Raw genomic sequence first — 23443 nt, 5'->3', positions numbered from 1 at the left:
CACCAAACTCACTGATCCAGGTCTTAATGGACCCTGCTGATGCACTGATGGACGCTCATATTGGGACACGAAGGACTCATCCCCAAAATGTTTTGATATGCTAAAGGATTAAGAGCTTCTTTCACTTGAGCTAAGGGGCTGAGCCAACCTCCTGAAAAACATCCACACTATAATACTAGCCACACCAAATTGTAGACTTACACAGTTCAGAAAAAGTGATGTTCCCCTGGCAACCACTAAGTTCTGGCTCATGCTTTGGATTAGCAGACAGAGCCATGTTTTTTTTTATCCCTCCAGAGAAGTTGTCTCAACTGAGTCCTGTGGTGTTATGCTTTACAGCACTGCATTCGGTGCTTTGACTAGACTTGGTGATATAAAGTTTGGCTGCATCTGCTTGGTCATGGAAACCTCTTCCATGAAGTTCTGCATGGACTCTTCTTGAGATAATCTGCATGATGCATGACATATAGAGGTCTATAGCTAATTAAATAATATTTTTCTCTTTTGTATGATTCCATTAACAGCTCACAGGACAGTATTTAGTAGAAGGGAAATCATTATTGGATTTATTGCACAGCCTTCCTTTTACAAATGTCTGCAGAAACCATCTGCCTGCATAGCTGCAGGACATTATGCACCTGATTTCAAAGATCTGGATTGATTAGTGAATCATTGCAGCAGAATAGAATGTGTCACAAGAAATTTTTGTCCTCACGATTGCTGCATGAAGCAGGACCAAACGTCACTATTCATATCAGCTAAGTTCCCATGATCAAAGACTCATCGTCTGCTCATTAAAGCTGCTAAAACCCAAATATCTGACAGCTTCTAGGGTGGAATCTTCTTAAAATGTTCCAGCTGCCACGCATGTAGCTGATTTAGCCATCTAAAATATCTAGTTTTTAAAATCTGAGACAAAGTAGGAGGATGAGGTGTGCTGACCCTTTGTCAGTAAAAGGAAAAGTGAGCTTGGTTTCCTTCTCATTTTAAGAATGAAAGAACTGTTCATGTTGATATGTTGATCACTGCATAATCTTGACTTCTCAGTTCTCAATGGGCTTTACTGTCTAATTGTGTTTTGCTGGAACACAATTAGAGGTCAAGTAATGGTATTGTACTCTTGTTTTGTAATAAAGGCGCAATACATGTTTCAAGAGAAATCTCCTGGTTGCCCCATTTATTAGTTTTTCTTAAGCTCAAGCCTTTTTAGTGAAAAAAAAGGCCATCTAGAGAGACTTCATCCACTGAAAAAAACAGACAGGACTTCTCCGTGGTGCTTTACGATGAATCCTTGGTAACTCCAATTCTAACGAATGATTCCTCACTCCTTCACAAGCAATTATTCCGTTTCATAAATTACATAACTTCATGGTTGCAAATATTTTTCATGTGCATGATTGTTTTGAACGAAGTTATTTACTTGCATGCATCAAAACATTCAAGTCATCATTTTAAGCATCTTTGTAGAGCTGAAACCCCCAAAATTGATAATTACATATTATCTCACTTGTTATAGTGTTTGTTATTTTGATACATACATACATAGAAAAAAATAAACCACAAAATTTGGTTGCAGTTTTCAAGTAATTGTACTGCATCTTATTGACATTCTGTTATTAATACAATAGAACTGAGAGTATTAAACTAATCTTAGATGCCCAAATGTTCTTTTTCTCACATTGTTTAGTAGGCTTGTTTCAGCCAGCTGACTATCAGTGCACAGCACCAGTTGGAGGGAAGGCGGTAGTGTTTTGGCACTTTGAGTTTTCTGTATGTTCTGTGGCATTTTACTAATATTAAAAACCCTGCATGCCTTGATACAACTAGTCCTTGTCTAAAATGCATAAGACAAATAATCAGAAATACAATTTTTTTCTTTTTTTTGTGCAACAGTTATTGAAGGAGGTGAATAGCTTGAGTTAGTAATGTTTTCAAATGTCATCCATGCCCCCTTGTTCCACATATGTGTGCCGTAAGGAGCCACCGATTCTCCAGAACTCATTTCCACTAAGTTCTCCACTGAAACGGCTGCTCTCTGATGTCGGCGCACATACTATGCAAACAAGGAGACACGGTTAAATCTATTTTAATGAAAATGATGATTTGTCTAAATGCTAATGAAATCAGACACTCAAATAACATAACAGTAACACACTGTAAGTTTATTGTGTGTTTGTTACCCAATTAAATTAGATTAGTGGTTGAGCCAAAACATGCAGTCAATTACAAAATTGTGAAGTAACGTTTCACAACACACACAGAAAACTGTTCCATCTCATATAAATGTTGTTTTCTTTCAGCTGTTTCTCTGTTTAACTTCACCTTAAGCCAAACCTGAGCCTCATTTTAGTGACAAACTTATTCTGTGGTTGAAATTCACTCAATTCTGTTGAGACATGGCCAAAGCTAAATGCTTATTAAAGATGGTAAGGGGATACTATGTACAAAAAATTTAAGTCAATACTGAAATCTGCACTGCTATGGTCCCTGCTTCATGTGGAGGCTTTCCTACACACAAATATCTGTGTGTAGGCAGTGTGGTCTCCCCTGTTATGTGTATATTCTGTGCTTCTGGGAACAGAATAGGTGGCTGTTTGCTCCACTGTTATTAGCCTACACACACCACAGCAAAACCGAGCAGGCTTGTTTATTTAAAATGTAGGGGAGTTTTATTTGCATGCATCTTGCCGAGAGTCTGTCAAGTATCTCAAAGGCGAAGTCTGATATTTTTTGGAGTCATTTATAAGAAGCCACTTCTGATTAGCTTCTGATTAGCTTCCTCCTGCTGGATATTATTTATTAAAGCAAAATATAATATAAAATAATAATATAATGTAAAATAATTACTTTAAATGTTCAGTTGTCAAAGTGAAACATCCTCCTGGTGTGTGAGAACTGACCCGCGGTCAGCATGAGATGTCCTGAAGCAGACGGATCTATTTTGAAGCTGAAAAAAAAGAAAGAAAAAGTTGACGTGGTATGAGATGTCAAAGGGGTGAAATTACTTTTAACAAGTTTAATAAAGCCAAACACATTCTGTCCATTCTTCTTCTATTGTTGTCCATTCTTATTCTTTTCAGCAGGCGTATAACTGCTCAAGTGAAAAGTGGTTTTGCACGTAGCGAGCAGACTGCCGTTCCCAGTGACTGCAGCTTGAGTTAACAGCATCAGACTAAGCATACAGTCAAATAATGTAAGGTTATTTTTCACTGTTTGGCAATTGTTCTCAAACAATAACTTATGAGAAGATGATGTAACATCTCCACTCAGTGCTGCATGTTGCAATTTACTGTTCAGCAGCAGAAATGACATATTTAATGGCCGTCAACAGCCACTAAATATGTTTATAGTACAGTGAGCCGACCCTTAACAACAGTCATGGTTAATTTTGCTGCCCTTTGGGAAACTTTTTATCATCTACTCCAGAGATGTGATGTGTGCTAGCAAGATCAACTTTTCACTCACATCTGACATGGTGACGCCTTCCCTAAAGTTCGTTATGAAAGTAAACTTAAATTTTCAGTATCATGTTTAGAATCTGTTATATTTGTAGTTTCATCATAATAGCCGTTATTAGTAGACCTCCTGTACTACATGCACATAAACCTCTCTCTAAACATGGAATCAGGGAAATTTCAACCTCCTTATATAGAGGTCAAAGTCGCATTGAGACCTGTAATTTGTCCCAGTCTTCTAAAAAAGAAAAGCGCTAAAGAATTTCAAATAATCTCCTTTACTATGTTTTTCTTGGTAGCAAACTAAGGAGGCTTAATTGTCACTGCTGCTGCTGCAGGTTTCAGCATGTACTCTGATGGTGGTACAGCAGGGGGATTTTTCCAAATTTACTAAGTTTATAATCATGCATCACACCTTACGGGTCCCTGCTTACGCCCCCCGCCTTTCCATCACCGACTTACAGATTTAACGTGGAAGTGAAAGAGGGCACGGCTCCTCCCCTCTGTGCTCTGACTCCCAGCCAAGTCGAGATTGTTGACATGCTCGATTAACACTCTGAAATGACGCCTTAATGGGTCTTAAATTGATTCATGGAAAACACACACTGAAACAGCCTTCAGCTCAAACTAAACATGTTAGAACTTCAGCCTCAACGAAAAGGCGAGGCTAAAGTTTGACGCTGTGTCGCTATTTTAATGATAATGTAACCAACATCTGTTTAACCAGCAGTAGTTACCACGTCTCACTCTAGATGTTAATCCGTATTTAATTGGCAGTCTGAATTTTTCTTCTTTTACCCCTATCTGCTCATTAAAGACAGATTTTCACTGACTCTGCTGGAAAGTTTGGTTCAGGAGGCACAGCTGGGTCATCTTTTTCTCTCCTTGGTAACTTGAACAGTTGCGAAAAGTTGGAAAACTGTTTTTCCCTCCCTCTTTTCCTCCTCCTCCTCTTTCCTTCTTTTTCCTTCTTTCTTTCTCAACCCTGAAGCGCCTCGCCTCTGGAGGCGGATGAAGAGGTGGCAGGCCACAGCAAAACATACCAATTCCTTCTTCCCACATTTTTGGTGTTTTTGAAGAATCCCTTCAGCTCAGCCCATAGGTCAAACTGTAAACCAGCACACCGCTCTGTTTGGTTTCCACCTCAGTTTATCTTGTATGACTCCATTTGGATCTTTTGCAACATTTACAAGTTTTTGTGGGGTTTTAAGCTTCATATTTTGCTGTCATGTAAACATTCCTCCTTTGTATATGTTTACAGTGACACACATTATGCTGCCTGCTAGAATAAGAACATTTTGGGATTACAGCCCTACCCTCTCCCTCTCCGCTGAGAAACAGCTGAAATGTTTTATTTGAAGGAGTACACGCTATCTTCTGTAGACTAAACTGTTTTTTTCCATTACGCTCTTCGACATTCTTTGTAGCCCTTAAAAAAAAAACAAAAAAAAAACAACAAAACTTCACAATGCATTTACTTCAGCCGAGACCTTGTGCTTTATGCTCGTTTTCAGCTTTGTAATACTCTCTATATTCAGCTTGTAAAAAAAAACAAACCGATCAACCATGTTAAATCAGAGCAGATGTATTCTGAGCATGCTCAGTCAGTTCGGATGCAAAGAATGTGTGTTTTTTTGTTTTTTCTTTTAGGATTGTGCAAGCACTTAGCTATTTGAGCAAAGCTAGACCTATTTTAATCTTCTCTGTAACACTTTCACATCCCCTGGACATTTTCAAACACTATAGCCACAAACTCAAACATATTCGAATGAGATTTAATGTGTAGCACAAATATATTCTTCCAAATCACACTCTGAAAAGTGTGGCATGCTTTTGTATTCAGCCTCCTTATTACTCTAGTATGTGTGTTAAAGTCTCACATAGATGCATATGTGAAGGCCTTAGAGTTTGGTAAGGAAATATTAGTGAACAAGCAGCATCACAGAAAGGAACACAAAAAGAGTTTTAAGAACTTTAAAGCAGAGTGATGTTCTCACTAAAACCAGGAAGATAGAGCTCATAACACCAGTTTTAAAATCTCTCCACTGGCTCCCTGTAGCTCAAAGAATAGAGTTTAAAATACTGTTGTTAGTTTATGAATCACTGAATGGTTTAGCACCACAATACATTAAAGATTTGCTGCTGTTGTATCAAACTTCCAGACCTCTCAGGTCTTCTGGTTCTGGTTCTGCTCTGCATCCCCAGAACCAGAACCAAATGAGGAGAAGCAGCATTTAGCATCTATGCACCAAAAATCAGGAACAAACTTCCAGAAAACTGTAAAACAGCTGAAACACTGACTTCCTTTAAATCTCAACTAAAACCCCACTTGTTTAGAGTTGAATTTGAAACGTAATCAATTGCAAATTTATTGACGGAATCTGACTTGATGTTCTGTTTTTAATGTTGATTCTATGTTGCATTGTGTTTTTGTGTTTGATTTGATGTAAAGCACTTTGAAATGCCTTGCTGCTGAAATGTGCTATACAAATAAAATTTGATTGATTGATATAAACCAATGAACCTTGTTTTGAACATCTCACTGAATGCTGTTCAATCCTTCATCAATGCAAGGAGAGCATAAGGAGAGCATTCATCAGTGAAGCATCCCAGATACTCATTCTCTACATACCTTTTATTTATTTATAATTATATTATATTATAGTAAGAATAAACTAATTGTGGAAAGAAAATTCCTGTTTGGTGTGTTTTGGTCAACTTATAAAACACAATGTACAGAGGAACACTTAAAATCACCTTGAACATACCATTAACAACAAAACATGGCAGTGGCAGCATAATGCTGTGGGGGTTCTCCTTTTGAGCAGAGAGAGAGGAAGCCGGTCAGTTGATGGAAAATGGATACATGGAAATCCTGGCAGATTTGTTAGAAGCTGTAAATACATTATATTATGAGGCAGAGGTTCAATGGTCCAGTCAAAGCCCAGACCTTACTTTGATTTGGAACCTGTGGCAAAACCTGAAATACAGCTCTGGAAAAACTTAAGAGAGCACTTAAAATGATCGGTTATATTTATTATAGGTATATGTTTGAGTAAAATGAAAATTATTATTTTATTCTATGAACTGGAAACTTGTCTCTGAACTTCCAGGCAAACATTTTGTATTTATTTGCAGAAAATGAGAAATGGTCCAAATAACGAAAAAGATGCAGAGCTTTCAGACCTCAAATAATGCAAAGGGAACAAGTTCATGTTCATTTAGAAACAACAGAACTAATATTTGAACTCAGGAAGAGTTCAGAAATCGATATTTGGTGGAAAAATCAGGAGGTTTTCAATGGGGTTCAGTGCAGCGGGATCTTCAGTTTTTTCCAGAGCTGCATTTTGCAAAGAACAAGGGGAAAATCTCCAAATGTCTGGAGCTGATAGAGCGATTTACTGCAGAAAGATAGAAACTTTTGCAAAGAAAATTTGCAAAAGTTTAAGGGAAATTCATGTTTTTACAATACACTGTTTTAATACTGTCCTGATGGATTAATACAAACCCAGATGGATCTTAGTGCAAAGACATGGGATCAGATGCACCTTCTGACTTGAAGTTCAGAGGTGTACTTTATGTTTGGTATCCTCTCACACTCTGCTGGCTGGTGTGTAATGAAGCGCTGGTTTCAGTGTCTGCAGGAAGCTTTGTAGTGGCCCGGTTGATCTCTCAAGGCAGACCTACAACTTATTTATAGCTCCTCTGTGGGTGTTGGAGGAAATGGTGCATGGGCTGCGGGTGAGGCCTGTGTTTGCCTTAGGAGAGGATTCTTCCTCACAAACAGACCGAGCTCATCCTGGAGCCTGAGCGGACGGGTGCAAAAGGACGCTGGATGTGAAAGCTGGTCCAGATTTCACACAGACACCACTTTGGTAAAAAAAAAAAAACACAGGCGGCTTATTGATAGCATGTGTGACATTCCACCATCCCTTCTCAATATTCTAGCCTCACTCAGAGGACTCACAGAAATTCAGGCCAACTGTGGCTATGAGACTATTTGACTTAAACTTCATAAATCATTTTCTTTGATCTCTTTTCTTTTGTCCAGCGAGTGTTTTTAACTTATGTCCTATTTACATAAGTTATTTACAATCCTTCTTTCCTGATCATGTTTTGCAAGAAAAAAGTTTGATTTTTTTTAGAACTATGAGAGATGAGTTCTGTTGATTGGTTATTAGCAGTCAGTATCTTTCTGTGCTCTGATGTCCCATCTTAGAAAGCCAATCAGAAAACTGTCTTCTTTAAGCATTTACTGTTACTTATGCATAACATCATTAATTCAGTTTATGATTTTATTCACTGAAGATTGACCTGCAACATGATTCTTTGGAAATCAATACCAAATATGTGCTACAAAGAGAAAATAAAATATATATATATTTTTTTGGTACAAAAGAAATGATCATTGTAGTCCTTCAGAATTTAGTTTTTATGCAGCATTTCTCTGTTTCTATGCAACTTTTTCAGGTACTGGAAGGACTGGTTGGTAATTTTTTTCTGTATATGTATAAATCTGTACCTGATGTTAATTTCTGTAATCTACTAAATGTCTACAGTTTGAATCCATCAGTAGGAGGTTATCAGAAAAATCCTAATCTACTGTACCTCATAAAATCTGACTCAGTCAAACCACAGATTAATCTACCAGCTACAGAAAATAGGTTTTCTTCCTCAAACATTGGATTACAGCATTTTTGGGGATTATTTATCAACCTAATTCATTGCAATTAAACTACAACATTGCAATACTGAGAGGAAAAACATTTAATGATTGTGTGCCACTAGAAACAACACAGTTTTAATTTACTCATGGTTTCTGCTGGGCCTTAAAAAGTTTTGAATGAGTTCAAATTTCCCCACACTATTAAATTTCCTTCTAGCTGTCTAAAGTCAGTGCTTACATTAAATTATTGCTTTTTTCATACATTTTTTTTTTGCTCTTCAATAAAATAAGCCAGTTTCCACTGAAGTGGTTTATTAAGTGGCAAAATGGTAAATGGCCGGAATAGACAGTTGCCATTTTCTAGCCCATTGTGCTTCACACTACATTCACACACTGGTAGTCGTAAGATACTAGGTTGCAGGTTTCTACAGATGTAGAATACATCTTTCAGTCGACCCTTGAGCTACCTGTATGCTGTAGGAAGGTGTAAAAGTCACCTAGACTGGAATCGAATACCAAAAGGTCCGCTTAACACGCTTGACACGGCTATAAAGTGATGCACTTAACTCACTTAAGTTAGTTTTTTTTAGTACAATTGATTCAGCTTTGCATCACTTCCTTCTCCTGCAAACTGCTGCGCCTCCTTTGGGAGAAAATAGACACTGTGGTTTGAATGGGGTGTCTGTGCAACTTCTTGACTCATCAGTGTAATAAAACCTCAACCAAATGTGTTCACTGAGTTTTATACGCTTCAATATCACAGCTGACAGAGCTGCTAGTTAATTATTTGCACAGTTATATAAAAACAGTTTAGAGGAAGGGAACAACAGCGCCAGCCACTGTTAAATCTCTTGCTTTTTGTCTTCCTGTGTTTTTTCTTTATGATGTTTAAAATTAGCCGACAGAAGCAGCTTCATATTGTTTTTCCAATGACATCCAAACACCTGAAACTCATAAAACACACTTATTGGCTTGCCTACTGTTCCAATGACTCCCATTAAATCTACAAGTTTGACTTCACTCCAAAAGCGGGTGTGGCTGTTGCTCAAGACCCAAGTACTATGGTGCTTAAATGCATCTATTCATTTAAAATTAAATAACATTGGTCCCAAAAATATATAAATTTAACTTTGTGAAAGTTGCAGAAAGCTTGTTTATTGAAACTGAGATAAACTTTCTTTTAACTGCAAAGTTTGACTTTGATTTTAGAAATATTATTTTTTGGCATTTTTATTTTCTGTTGCTAGGATGTCTAATGCTCTCAACAGAATCGGTTTAAAAAATCAGATTAATCGGTTTAAAAAACCTGAAAAGGGGCAGGCCTTTTCTGTATTTTGTACATTTTTACTACTTAGCAAGAAAAGCAGATTTAGATAACTTGGACATCAACCGCAGCGAGTCGGACCACGGCCTCTTTCTGCATTTCCTTGACTTTCCCTGTGAGACTTCACCTCCAACTAACTGACCTCTTGACCTACTTCTTCTTCTCCCTACCATGTTTCTGTCAGCAGCAACCTGTGAACTGAGCCAGCTCCTCCCACAGCCATTACCGAATGTACAGTTAACCACAAGTCGAGTCGACTCATGTCAGCGTCTGAATAAACAGCTCACTTCACATATTGCCGCCTGCTACAGCTGGTGATGATACCTCGTAAACAAACAAACAAGAATGCACCAAAGAGCAAAGCTGATGAGCAAAGTGGAAGGGCTTCAACACGGGCCTGGTTGCATATCATGAATAATTCAGAACCTTCTGACTTGCGAGAGAAAAAGAAAAAGACACCCCTCTCGTCTGTCGTGCAAGGACTCTGTTCAAAGTGGCGAGGAGATGAGGATAGATGGAGGATCGGAGCAGTAATATGCCAGATTGAATTTATGGTATTTGGGTTGAGCCCTTTTAATGATCCTTCTTAGTGCTGGAGTTGGAGGCTGTAGTTGTATTTGTAAATGCTGTTATCCTGTTTATCCCACTTCATCCCATCATCTGAACCTCTTCTGTCCCAAACTGTCCTGTCTAAGCCGCCGGCTCACATCCATGCTCAGTAATGCTGTCATTTCCAGTCAGCATCTCTGAATTTACACCTGAAATTCTAAAAAACACAATTCTGAGATTTTGTTGGCAGTTACACCAGGGCTGAAAAAAAATCTGGGATTTTAGTGGTTTTTCAGGAGCTCATAGATATGGAAAATGAGACTATGGAGAAATATGAATAGTTAGACTTCATTACCCATCTCACTGTCTAAAATTTAGGTTCATAGCAACTGGTTTTAGCAGGTTCCATATTTAACGCACTGAAGAAGTGGTTGGACTGGGCTTTCTTCTCTGTGTTATCCGAGTTGTGTTATTGTCTTATCGTTAGATAAAATGCATTTGTTTAGCAGGCAGTTTAACTTAAAATCTAACTCAATTTTTTTAATTTATTTGTCCATTCATACTGACCAAATAGCAATGCTTCTGCATGAAAACACATGAGTGAGAGATTTAGATGTGGAGATCAAAAAGATTAAGCCTTCAGGGTTTGTTCTACCCTCACAGGTTGTGGGATTTTCTCCACTGAAAGACCCAGGGAAGCTCCCGCCTTCACTCTGCCTTCCCTCTCAATACTTCCTCACTGAAAGAAAAAGCAAGAAAAGCAGTGGTTCCAAAAACCTCATGTGGTTCAGAGCTTGTAAGAAGGGTTATGAAATGTTGGTGCCTGTGGTCATCAGAGCAAACGTTGGACTTGCTATCAATAGCCAAGTTTAAATAAGCGTATACTGTAGACTACTGTGACTTAAACCAACTTTTCTTTTCTTAACACAGTGTTGGGTAACACAAAGTTATCACTCAGTGGAAGTCGGTGCTCGGCTTGGTCAGTGTGTTTTGTTTAAACGCTCTTGTGCTTTTCTGAGAAGGCCTTGAATTGATTTGTTTTGTGTGCCGTCTGACTGTGGGCAGAGTGGGTAGGATTTCTCATCACAGAAACCTGAACTGGACATTGCTGATGCCCTCCGGCCATGGCGCATTGCAACTAGCTCACCGGGAAACCGGACCTGAATATGTATATGCAACAATTTTACCAAAAATGAAAATTGTTTCCACATTTATCCTTTTCCTATTCTGTCCAACAGTAAGATCCCTTCCTAAACCTTATCAGGGCAAACGACTATTGACTCCTAACAAGATCTCAGGATTAAAGATCAGTGAGACGATTTTTGTATAAATGATTAATTTCATCACATCTTTTTGTCTTTTCAGCCCCCAGGAGTTGCAGCCCAAAGCAGTTTGTGTGTAAGGATGGAGTGACGTGCATCTCCAAAGGTTGGCGCTGTGACCGCGAGAAGGACTGCCCAGATGGATCAGATGAGGATCCTGATGTTTGTAAGTCCTCAACAACGTGTCTCTGAAAACAGATTAATCACTGCAATTTATAATCACACAATGTTTTACACAACAAATTAGTTTTTTAGTTTCATTTTTGGTAAAATATAAAGGAGAAATTCTAATTATGGGTGACTGCCAGCACGATGATGGTGGGTCAGATTCCATTTTCGAGACGCAGCGAAGTGCTTGGGTTCCTGGCCTCTGGAAAGTCTGTAAATTTTTCTTACCATGAATAGAGTGCAGCAAAAAGCCACATTTTTCAACTGCATAAAATGTAGTAATAAAATCATTACATTTTATTTTATTTTTTGCAAGGAATGGAAACTTTTTGAGTGACTGAGCCTTCCACAAGCAATGTTTACATATGTTCATAATTAATAAATCTAATTGTATTGCACATTTCAGCAACCTGGCAGTTTAAAGTGTCTTTCATAAGAAAAACTCAAAAATGCAAAGTTATAAAAACACCATACAGTCAATTATTGAGAAAACCAGTTACAACATTACATTACATTTTGATGATGTATGGTTTTACATCATCATTCTGATTATGTAAAACCATAAATACATATCAAATAAGTTGGTCAGTGCTGTTATTGTGTCTGATTTCTTGTTCAGATAAAAATATTTGTGTGGCAACATTAAGCTTGATGACCTCTTGTTCTTCTTTGGATCTAATGTGCCAAATAAATTAGGACATTTACAAGGTTTGCCTTTCCGTGTTAAGATTTTAGAGATGACTTCTGATCCACAGATTATGCAGCCATAGTCCCAACATATGAGACAGTCCGGGGTGATGAAAAGCCACTTTGACAATGGCTAAGTCTCACTCTAGCCGGTTAATGTCTGGCTCGGTTCTAGCCAGTGCAGTGTGTTCCTCACTGGGTGTGAATACAGGCAGGAACGTCGGCAGGCCTTGAGCATGGAGGGACCCTGAGCATGATGGACTCCAATAAACCCAGAAATTTACTTTTGTCTTAAAGAAGTTCATTGCTACCCCAGAAATGAAGAAAAAAATAATTCAGATGAGCTGTTTAGCTTCCTATATCTACAAATCTTATCTGTCCTTTGACATTTTATTTTTTTTAAACATGGGCAAACTTTAGATTTAGGTAACAGCCAAAAGGTTTACGTATATTTCCACGCATTAAATTTATTGAAAAGAAAAACCCAGACAAAGAATAGAAAACATTACGCCAAACTAAACTTATGTTAGTACAAAACTGTAGCTTTGACAGAATATTAACCACAGTTAAACCGTTTCCCGTTTCTTCACTCCATGCCCATTTTTCTCTGCTTGCAGGGCTGTGAAGTCACGGTCATTCTGCCCTAAAAGTTGACACACGTGCTCCTGGTGTAGCTCATGATTACGCTCCTCCACTCTGAGCAGCCGTCTGATAGCAGACAACATGTCCACCGGTCCAATGCGGTGGTTTGGATGTTGTTGTTCGAAGTTTACAAGGTCTGGCCTTTGCTCATGCAGTGACGCAAATCACAGGCAAATCAGGGAACGCAGTCTGCCGTCAATCAAATTGACATGGAGATGACTCTGGCCGGTTAAAGCCGCTCCCATCCGTCCACCCATCCAACCATGTTTTCCATGACCTCTGCATGGCTTCTTGCCCGAGTTAGCGCTATTAATTGTTTCCTTGCCAACAGATTATTGATTAACTCCTTCAGAGTTACCTTGGGCTTCCTGTCTACTTTCCATCCTACATTTCTCTGTGAAAAGTCAAAAGTTTTTGATATCGTTTTATAAGTCAATCCTGCTGTTAACTTCTCCACAACTTTATCACTGACCTGCTTGCTGTGTTCTTTGGTCTTTATGATGCTGTTTGTTCACTGATGTTCTCTAACAAGCAGATTGGTCTTCACACAACATCTGGAATTCACTAATTAAGTGACTTCAGAAGGTAGTTGGTAGGGGCTGTGAATACAATTGATTTTTTATGTAAAAATGATACGACAAAAAAATAAAACTCTCATCAGTTTTCTTTTCAATCATGAGCTTCTTTTGTAATGTTCTGTCACAGTAAAACATTTTGAAAATTCAGAACAGTCTGAGAGGTATAAATACTTTTGAAAAGCACCAAAAGTATTTCTGTGTGCGTGCGTGTGTGTGTGTGTGTGTGTGTGTGTGTGTGTGTGTGTATGTTTTTGACCAAATCGGCATGTTGACTTGCGTAGAAAGTGTAGCTGCGGTCTAGACATTTGAGACTCTGAAAGCAGATGTCTGGAAGTCATTAAGAACTCGCCTTGAGCAATGGAGAAACCTGCTGTTTCTCACTACCTGCACTCCTCACCCTCTCTCAGCTGGGCCAACCTTCCTTGCAGTTTTGCACGACCTTTTTCTCTTCCTGACACTGTGCCAGGCACCTTATCTAGAAGCCGCTCCACATATTTAGGCAGAAAAAAAAAGCAGGTCCCATGAAATTGCTGGTCCTGTAGTTGGAAGCAGTGATGTCGTTAGAAGCTGCTGCAAGAAACGCTACAGTATTTAGTTGGTACCAGTCTCAGCTGGGCAAAGAAAAAAACTTTAATTTTCTCTAGCGTATTTGCTACCATTGTTCACAGACTAACGCCACAGCATTGGCATTTATATGGTCTCCCAATTGTTTCATGTGACTTCAGATGTTATAAATCAGCATCTATTGAACAAGACATTTTAATTGCTGTCACAATTACTGATGACAAATGGTGGCCATCTTGTCCATTATTTGCACTATATTCTCAACGTTTTTTGTGACACTACAAAGGAGTGGAACATCTTAGTCAGAAGCAGAACCAAGTAAATCCATTCTAATTCTGGACTGTTTCTCCAAATATACCCATTTCTAAACTTGTGGAAATATGCTCTGGATTTCTTCCCTTCTCCAAACTGGCCCTATCTGGGACAAAAACAACATGAACGCAATCTATCACAAGCTACTTAACTAGCTTATGGTAAGTTTTCAAAAGCAGGAACATCAAAATATTGTTTCTGAAATGAGACAACTTTTATAGTGTTCAAAGAAAAACAAAAAAAACAAAAGACCTAGAAAGAACAAAATTCCCTTTTGTCCAAACAAGGAGGATTTGTGGTGTAAAAAAAAAGACCCATATAATAATTTCTATTGATGTCTTGTTGTGGTTTGAAGGTGTCTTGTTTGATCAAATAAACTAACCTCCCTGTTGAGGCTATATCTGGACGTATCAGGTGGGCTAAAACCATCCTGTTTTGTTTCCTTTCTTTTTGGAACACTTAAAGAAACAGCATATGTCCTTGGTTATCCAGTCTTTGGAGGGGGATGTTGTTTCTTTTTGCTTTAAGAAAAGGTTTATGTGCTTTTGTCAAAGGTGTAACTGTTTATTCCCGATTGACCGGAGGATGAGTTTTTGTGTTTTCCCACACAGGTGGCTTCTGCATTTGGTTTAAATAACTTTGCTTAGAATTGTGTGTTCTCTCTGTGCTCGTAAAGCTCTAAGCTAAGTCTGATGTTACTGCGTATTTTTCTTGTTGTCAGAGAAACAATGACTTTCAGCCAATTCTGATTATTTTCTAAGCCTTAGTAGAATCCTGGTTCACAAGACAAACATAACAAGTCAAGCTGTGATATTACTCCCTAATGTAATTAAGACAGTATTTCAGCTGTAAATGAAGCCTGCAACTTTAACCCTAAAAGCTCTTAAATGTTGCTCAGTTCAAAAGCAGCAGATTTCCAGACATGCATTGGTTTCATGTAAAAACATTTTTATTGAGTTTCCAACCAAATGCCAACAACATATTTACTGTCATGTCATTGCACTGATGTGATCGATGTTTCATAGCTCAACAGGCCTCAACATGCGCCTGGGGCTTTATGGTTCCTGTGAAGTGAGCTCCTGTCCATTTCCTTTCCCTCCCTCACAATGTCTTTATAAACTGGGTTACTGGGTCAGATGGACATGGTGGGCAAATGCTAGGAACAAAGCAATAGCCAAAAAAATGTGTGCATGTGTATTTTGTGCAGCATTGTGTGTCATTTTGGATCAGCAGAAATATTAAGAGATGTTCACCTGGGTGATTGGTCACCCAGCTTCAGCCTCAGCTTCAGCCTCAGCCTCAGCTTCAGCCTCAGCCTCAGCCTCAGCTTCAGCCTCAGCCTCAGCCTCAGCTTCAGCCTCAGCCTCAGCCTCAGCTTCAGCTTCAGCCTCAGCCTCAGCTTCAGCTCATAATTAGAATATGAAGAACCAGAGCCTCACAGGGTTTCTTCAAACGAAAATAAGTGATATGTTAGGCATTTGCTGAATGATATTTACAAGTAGGCTGCGGTGAAATTGGTCAAAATGTGTTCCACTTTGTTTCAGCAAAACATGTTGCACAATCACTAACTTTACAGAGAAAACAACTAACATCTTGTTTTACGATGTCCTTCTTAAAAAATAAAAGTACCCAGTAATGATCTTTCTTGGAATCAACTTTTACTTTTTATGAATTTGTTTTCTGTTACCTTTTATTCTTGAATTATTTTCCTTTTCTATTACAAGACTAATCCCTCAGTGTCCACCGGGCAGAAATCTTGTGGCCCGTCTCTGATTGGTATGGAAGTCCAGAAGTGCCTTTTGTATTAAGAAGAAAATTTGTTGGTTGCTTTGTTTGGTCTATGATATCTCCTGTATCGGTTGCACTGTGCATAACAGGTCTAATTACTCAGCTTGTATAAGTGTTATTGAGTGATTCTTACTTAGTCAACCAAGCAGAATATTTTATTACACTGTAGAGACCACTTGTCCCCAAACCTGGTACTCAGTCCCTGTGGCCTGCATGTTTTAGATGAGACTCTATTCCTGCACACCTGATTTAAATTATTTTATGGCCTCCTCTAGATGTCATCTATTGCTGTGGAAGCCTGTAAGTCACCAAGTTAAATAAGTCTGGTGTGTGGCAGCAAGGAGACACCTAAAACATGCCAGACAGTGGTTCCTGATGAACCGCTGCACTAAGAGACTGCAAGGTGCCAACATTATGTCACTACAAATCAAACCCAGGTCATCACCCCTCCACTGCCGTGCTAACAGTTAGAAGAGGTTGTACTTGTAATACATTGCTGCTCTTCAATTAGTTTTTGTACTGTCCTTTTGGAAAATTGAGAGGTTTATTTAGCATCCCTTCCTAATGATTTAAGTTTGCTTAGTAGTATTTCACTTGTACTGGCATGAGCTTTGAAATGTAACTATAAATCTGGCATGAATATGAAATATATTTCTCTAAGCATCTTGTTTAATCTGACTTTATTGCGGCAGACATACTCAAGCAATGTAAATTATACAAGAAGCAAATGGGAGCTATTATTTTTGAAAAGTAACAACAGCTAGTGGATATTTGGGACAAATATGAAACATCCATTGGCTTCTTTACAAGGCGAACCACTACTAGCTCAGATTCCCATCAATATGAAATGCTGCTCCACAGTAGAGACTGCCATTTTCCCACAAGGACCTACTTTAGTTGTGACTGCATCTGTTAAAGTTTTGACTCATGGGTCTGGAGCATCTGCTGCAATTTTCAGAATAGTGGTTCTTCTGTTTTTCATGCATACCTAAGCTCTGTGACCTGAATGAATATCGTATCTCTTTATATATCTATTCTGTTTAAGTGTGTGGTCAGATGAGTCTGAATCCCCAGTGAAAGTTTTTTTTTTTTTTTTTTTTTTTTTTTAGATGGACAGGGGAGAAGGCAGAGTGGAGCTTAGCAAAGGACAATCTGGTGTGTGTTCAGCCAAGAAAAGCATGTAAGGGGTTTAAAAAACAGAACAATCTGTAATCTCAGCAGGCTCTACTTACGGCAGCCGGCCAGACCAAGGGCACCGCTTAAGGGGAAGCAGGAACAATTTGAGGAAACACAAAGAAGGACATGAACAATAATAATGTGATCATTTGCATTTCTAAAGTTGGGGGAAACACACGCAGAACACCTGGCTCTGCCTTGGGCTGCATCTTTCCCACTACAGCACCTGCATTTCATTAGGAGCTGAAATAAAGTACTGCATCCTGCGTCTAAGCTAAATAATTTAACACCCAGCTTTCCTCTGGCTGACGTTGTTTAACCTAAATCTCCACTGGTTTGTTTTCTGTTCAGATGACAATTAGTCTCATCCTTCTCTCCTATCCCCTCAGACCTTTGCTAAGCTTTTCCTCTATGTTACAATTAGTCACCTGTCTCTTGCATTTATTTTCTATTTCTCCATGTAAAAAAAAATAAATAAATCACTGTCTGCAGTGGGACTTTGTGGCTAATTCCAACCAAGCTTTTTTATTTAGTGGATCATTTAACCTATGACCAGAGATGCATAGTAAATTCGACTGGTCTTTGGTATTGGCCTGTTTCCCTCTTCTGCACCCTGACCAGCAACTGTCCAGTCTTGTTGTAATCAGTGACACATCATACATAAGCTGAACCACTTTGTGGCAGCAAAAGACTTTTTGGTGTGTTAGTGGCAAGTGAGGAAAAGATTCAAGAGTCAAAGTTAACCATTTTCATTATCAATAAAGCAGTTAGAGATGTAAGAAGGTGAACCTGGTTTTCCAAGTATACCGTTCTGAAAAAATTAAGAAACCACAAGACTTTAAATAAAATAAAAAAATCCTCTGCAAGCAGACCTCATTCTACTAAGTGAGGTGCTGATTAGTAATCACCTGAAATCCAGATAGAGTGCATGATTGAAAATAATACAACATAACCCTCTCCTTTAACTTCTGAATTGGTCTTTTTTAGGGGAGAGCATGAACTGAAATATCTGAATGCTGCTGGACTGTACAAGGAGGATGGTTATAGAAAATTAAAATGTGGTAAATGTCTCTGGGTCCAGGAATCGAACCCACGACAAGGACTCAAGGCCTCCAAATGTGGGTCGCGCTATCCCCTACGCCACCACGGCACGCCGTCAAAATTACTTTTTAAAGTAGAATCTGATTTATATTAACATCTAGGTCATGCTTAATTTTTAATGTTCCCGTGGGCTGTTTAGGATCTTTTGAAGAAATATGTGACCTGTGGGTCTTAAAGCCCCAGGTCCATTCAATCTGACATACACAGCAGCTTCTGCTGTAGTAGCAATGCTAGACATGCGAACTGCATTAAGTGCTAACATCAGATGATGAACGTGGCTTAAAATGTAAACTAATCATTAGATTTTACTGAAGTCTTATGACAGGAAAGCTTTAAACAAAGTACTTAAAATGCATTTTTTTGTCATGAAGTGTGGTGGTGGAACCGGTGAGGGAAACACAGCAGACCCAGATGAGATGTAAGATGATGAGCTTCATAGTGACAAATAACCAGAAACAGTCCAAAAACCTGGCAGCACTGCTGAGCGGAGGCTAATGCTCATCACAGGCAGCATCAGGAAACACGAATGGACAAAACTGACATACGGCAGAACTGATGCCAAATGAGACGAGGACCCGACAAAGACACAGAGACACAGGTGACACTAAATACACAGAAGGTAATCGGGGAATGAGACTCACCTGGGAAACAATCAAGGGGAGGACATGACAACACAGAGACATAGAAAACTCGAAATACATACACAGATCAACACAGAAAAACCTAAATCCTCACATTTTTTCATCTTCTGATGTCTTAGTTCTAAAGAGAAATCGGAATTAGCAGGTTAAAGTTTTATTTAAAAATTGGAGCTATAAAAGGGTCCACAAAATTTTGATTGGTACATCATCAGGAGCGCCGTCGGTCAACTAAGTAGCACCTTTGACATTCATTAAATGTGTTGAACTGCACAGAGACAGAACATATTGCTGGACTCCAGCCTTGGATAGAAATGTCATCCTTCCTGACTATAACAGGCTCAAGAAAGGACCTGACAGAACCAGTGCAGATTGTTTAATAATACGGAAATTTTTTTTATTGGGGTTTTCTATGCTGCTGACGTGTGTTGCCATGAAATATACACTGAGCACATGAAACTAAAAGCTTAAATTACTCAGAACTCAAGTCAACTTCTTCAAAATGTCCTACTTATTTCCTTTGTGTATACTATTATTTTACGGTGTTTAATTTTGTTCTTTTGCAACCAGCAGTTAAAATAATTTTTTTTCATTATGTCGGGGCAGTTTTGTCCTGTATGTGTTGCAATGTACTTTGCTGATCAAACTGTTTGCTCAGTGGCCGCTCTGCCCCCAAGGAGCACTGCTGCTTGTGTGTTTTGAGAAGACTCAGTTTGTTGTGCTTGTCAGGGGGGATGGATTTAGCCTTCCTGCTTTGCTTGTAACCCTGCCAGCTGGCCCAAAAGCCCCTCCACCCCCCATGAAGGAATAAAAATGTGCTGTTGATATCTTGGAAGGCAAGTAGGGCCAAGGATCCAACTACCAAACACAGAGTGCAGTGAAGGCATCACACAGTCTGCCACCGGTGTTAAAGCCACGGATCGTTGGAATAAACAACATTTGTGCTGCACATGTCTGGGTGAAAACAAGCACAGTGATCCGCTGCTGTCAGAAAAAATTATATTTAGACGTCACGCTGTGAATAAGATGCTACAGGTGCTGTTTCAGTGGTAGCTCAGTGTGTTGTTTTCCACCTGTAGACTGAAGTGTTTAAAGGGTTTCTATCAGAAATATTCAGTGCTGGTGAGTGGATATGGTTCCTTCCCTGCTTCGTGGTGCTTGCTGTGCTCGCTCTGCTGTCCATAAACGTTTTGACAAGGCTTTGTGGAGGCCAGACATTAAACTACCAACTCCCAGGGGATCCCATCTGTCCACTCTCAGACTCAGCAAAGCATTTGTTGGCTCTTGACTCTGATGCCATGTCCTGGTTGTTGGGAGTTTTGTTCTGCTGGCAGGACAGGCAAGAGAGGAAGGTCATCGGGTGCCTTAGGGCTGCAACTGAGAACGGGTTGTGCATTATCAAGAGCATAATGCCAAGCCAATAGTCAGTGAAAATAAGGTCATAAGGGGACAAAAAAAAAACTTTTACTCCCTTATTGATAAGAAAAGATTGACAAGACAGCCAAAGATTAACACATTTACTGTATGGCTCAAAGACATGATGCGCAATTTTTTTGTCCGGCTCTACTTTTTACAGTTAAAAAAAGGTTTAAACTCATTAAAAGAAACCACAGATATGTAATATACCTCCCACATACACACCTTCTTTAACCTTTCAAAAGCCATTTTTGTGGTTTTTAAAGGGTCAAAATGTCATGCGACTGTACAAACTCAATTACTGTTTTGAAAATGTCTTAAAATTGCATTAAATCTATTCAAATATATTTTCTTTCCTCTTTGGGATGATTTTCAAAGTCTTTTCTTGATCCTGTACAAATTTTCAAGGCATTTTTAGTTATAATTCCAGTTATAACATTTAAACAAACTTTGTCTGTAAATGTCCTTTTAACTAAATACCATGTTGTGCGACCATCAAGAAATCCCATTTTTGCACTTATATTTTGAAATCCAGTCAGAAACAGGACGTTGCATCATCCAATAGTCTGCCAAGAATACCTGGAGATCACTATCAGCTAACTGATAGTGATCTGGTTTACATGTGGACACAGCTAGAATGACCACATTGATTAAATCATCAATATTCTAATTTATTCAAAGCTGCAGAATTTCAAACAAAAACTAAAACATGTGAGGATCATTTTCTGACCATTATCCTGTGTTGCTATCTTAAAACATCCTTTTAACAGAATTATCTCACGATGAAAATGGTACATTTGTATTGCACTTTATCAAATCTGGGACTCCAAAGCGCTTGCCCTGCAGCCAGTCATTCACCCATTCAAACACATTGATGGTGATAAGTTACATCGTAGCCACAGCTGCCCTGAGGCAGACTGACGTATTTCAGTTACATATTGAAGCTGGTGCCTTTTCATCACTTTTCCCCTGCTGGTGACCCGTTTGCTCCCATCCTCTGCTTGTCAGCCCCAGTCTCACCCCACAAGGCTGTGGGTTCAGGTCAGACTTCACATGTGAGGCTGCTTACATGGCTCAGCTTATTTTGCAGGGAGTTGCAGCCGATTTGCATGATCCGAACAATGGCCTCAGTTCTTTGGACCTATAATAAACTACCCCCAAACCACCTCAGTCCCTCATCCTGGAAAATAGCATGTGATTCATCACTGTGTGCTGCGGCTTAAAGACTCAATTCGTACAAGGCTTCAAAAATCCTGCATTACCTCAATCTGGTCTTGACGCTTGAAGAATGGCATTGTTCGGCGTTTTCAGCATTACTTACTCAACGTGCTTCTCCATGGTAAACTCAGAAGGTACAAAGATGCTGGTTAAATCACTATATAGAGCAACATGCTGGTCTGCCGGTCATGGAGACGAGACCCAAAAAGTAGAAATAAACATGCTCAGATTGACATCAGTGGAAGCTTCTTTAATTGAAGAGCAGCAGCGTACACCAAACCACAAACCAACAACACGAACAATGGATGACAGACTGCTTAAATATAAATGGATCTAAATTGGGTCTCGCTGGAGATAGGCACCAGCACAGAAGATGGATGGATGGATGGGTGGGTGGGTGGGTGGGTGGGTGGATGGATGGATGGATGGATGGATGGATGGATGGATGGATGGATCCAGGGGATGAAACAACCGCTACATGCTGCAAGATGAAAAGTACAAGAATAGTTCGATTGCGGTATTTTATGGGCTGGTGTAATCAGGAGAGCGTTTCCATCACTCACTGGGCTGGTCAGGTTCAACCCAAAGGCTTAACATGGCATCATACTTATGTGACGACAAACATTATACATTAGTGACCTCATGCTTGTCGCAAGCAGTGACATTTTTCTGTCCTCCAATTAATGGACGTTGTTGTGTGACACCGATGGCTCCACCCTATCCGTACTTTGCCATTGTCTTATGGACCTACAACTAAAGACACCCCACTCAATGGAGACAAGGTGTTAGATAAGGAAAGAGGAGAATTTCTGACAATATTTGAGAATAGCTCTAGTAATGAGACACTATTTTGTTCTTCATAAAGTTACATCTCCTCCCTTAAACCACTTGCAGTTTCGTTTCCGCACTTTTTTGTTGATGCAACAGTGACATCATAATCAGGTTCCAGTCTACTTAAAGGTACACCGTCAACAAAATGCATAGAGAACGGGGTAGGAAAGAAACTCTTCAAAGAACAAAGCTTTCAGCTTGCTAACTTGGCTCACTCTCAGTGGAGGGAAGTTGAATGAAATGTTTATTTTAAATTAGCAATGCCTTTTTCCACTGACTCCCACCCTGGCTGCCAGGACCCCACTAGAATGAACCCTTTTGTCCACCTTATTTGGACGAGGTGTCCCACATGGTCTTCTGGCTTGGCTCTCTGGTTTTGGTCACTTATACATTCTGCTTCTTGAGAAACAGCGTTCTTTTTCCACACGTTGGCTTCCCATTTAAACATTTACTGTAAATGGGTCAGCAGATGTTGACAAAGAAAATTAAGGGAGGAGATGTAGAAAAAAGAAGATCATTGGAGGGAGCTACAGTATATGGACTGTTTCCACGCAGAGGAAAGGAAAATCATGGAGCCATGTGATTGGTTTAAAATATCAGCCTAAGAAGAAAACTTTGCTTCACTTTGACAGGTTTTACAGTGCAAAGTACAATTCTTAATCTCCCTTCAACTTTTTCACAATTTGTCACTTAACATTAGCAAAGCTTAAAAATATAGATCTTGTTGTGATAGATCGACGCAAAGAACTGTAGAAATGCAAAGTTGAAAAAACCCCAAAACAAACAATAGATTTATTTTTTTTAAATCCTAGTGACTTTTATTTGATAGTGACAGGAAAATGGGCTGTGAGAGAGACAAGAGACGTGCAGCAAAGGTTTAGGTTGAGATTCAAACCTGACAGGAAACTGGACTGGGGCCTCCGCACATGGGACGCATGCTTCTCCCCTGTGCCTCCACTGTGTCCAAGAAATGGTAGATTTCAAAATGTTTTCAAAACAAAAGTCTTA

General features: G+C 39.2%; 1 protein-coding gene across 2 annotated transcripts in view; it reads left to right on the top strand.

The window, feature by feature from the left end:
• The window catches only part of LOC122834483 (low-density lipoprotein receptor-related protein 1-like), a 109790-nt gene that overhangs the window by 8520 nt on the left and 77827 nt on the right, over positions 1 to 23443 (top strand). For both annotated transcript variants that reach the window (XM_044122967.1, XM_044122966.1), the window contains exon 2: positions 11360 to 11482. In XM_044122967.1, the coding sequence (XP_043978902.1) occupies positions 11360 to 11482 (123 nt within the window). The remainder of the gene's footprint in view (positions 1 to 11359; positions 11483 to 23443) is intronic.

Source organism: Gambusia affinis, linkage group LG07 (genome assembly GCF_019740435.1).
Source record: "Gambusia affinis linkage group LG07, SWU_Gaff_1.0, whole genome shotgun sequence".
Classification (NCBI taxonomy): domain Eukaryota; kingdom Metazoa; phylum Chordata; class Actinopteri; order Cyprinodontiformes; family Poeciliidae; genus Gambusia; species Gambusia affinis.
Note: the sequence above shows the minus strand (reverse complement) of the source record. Positions and strands in the feature narration are given on the sequence as shown.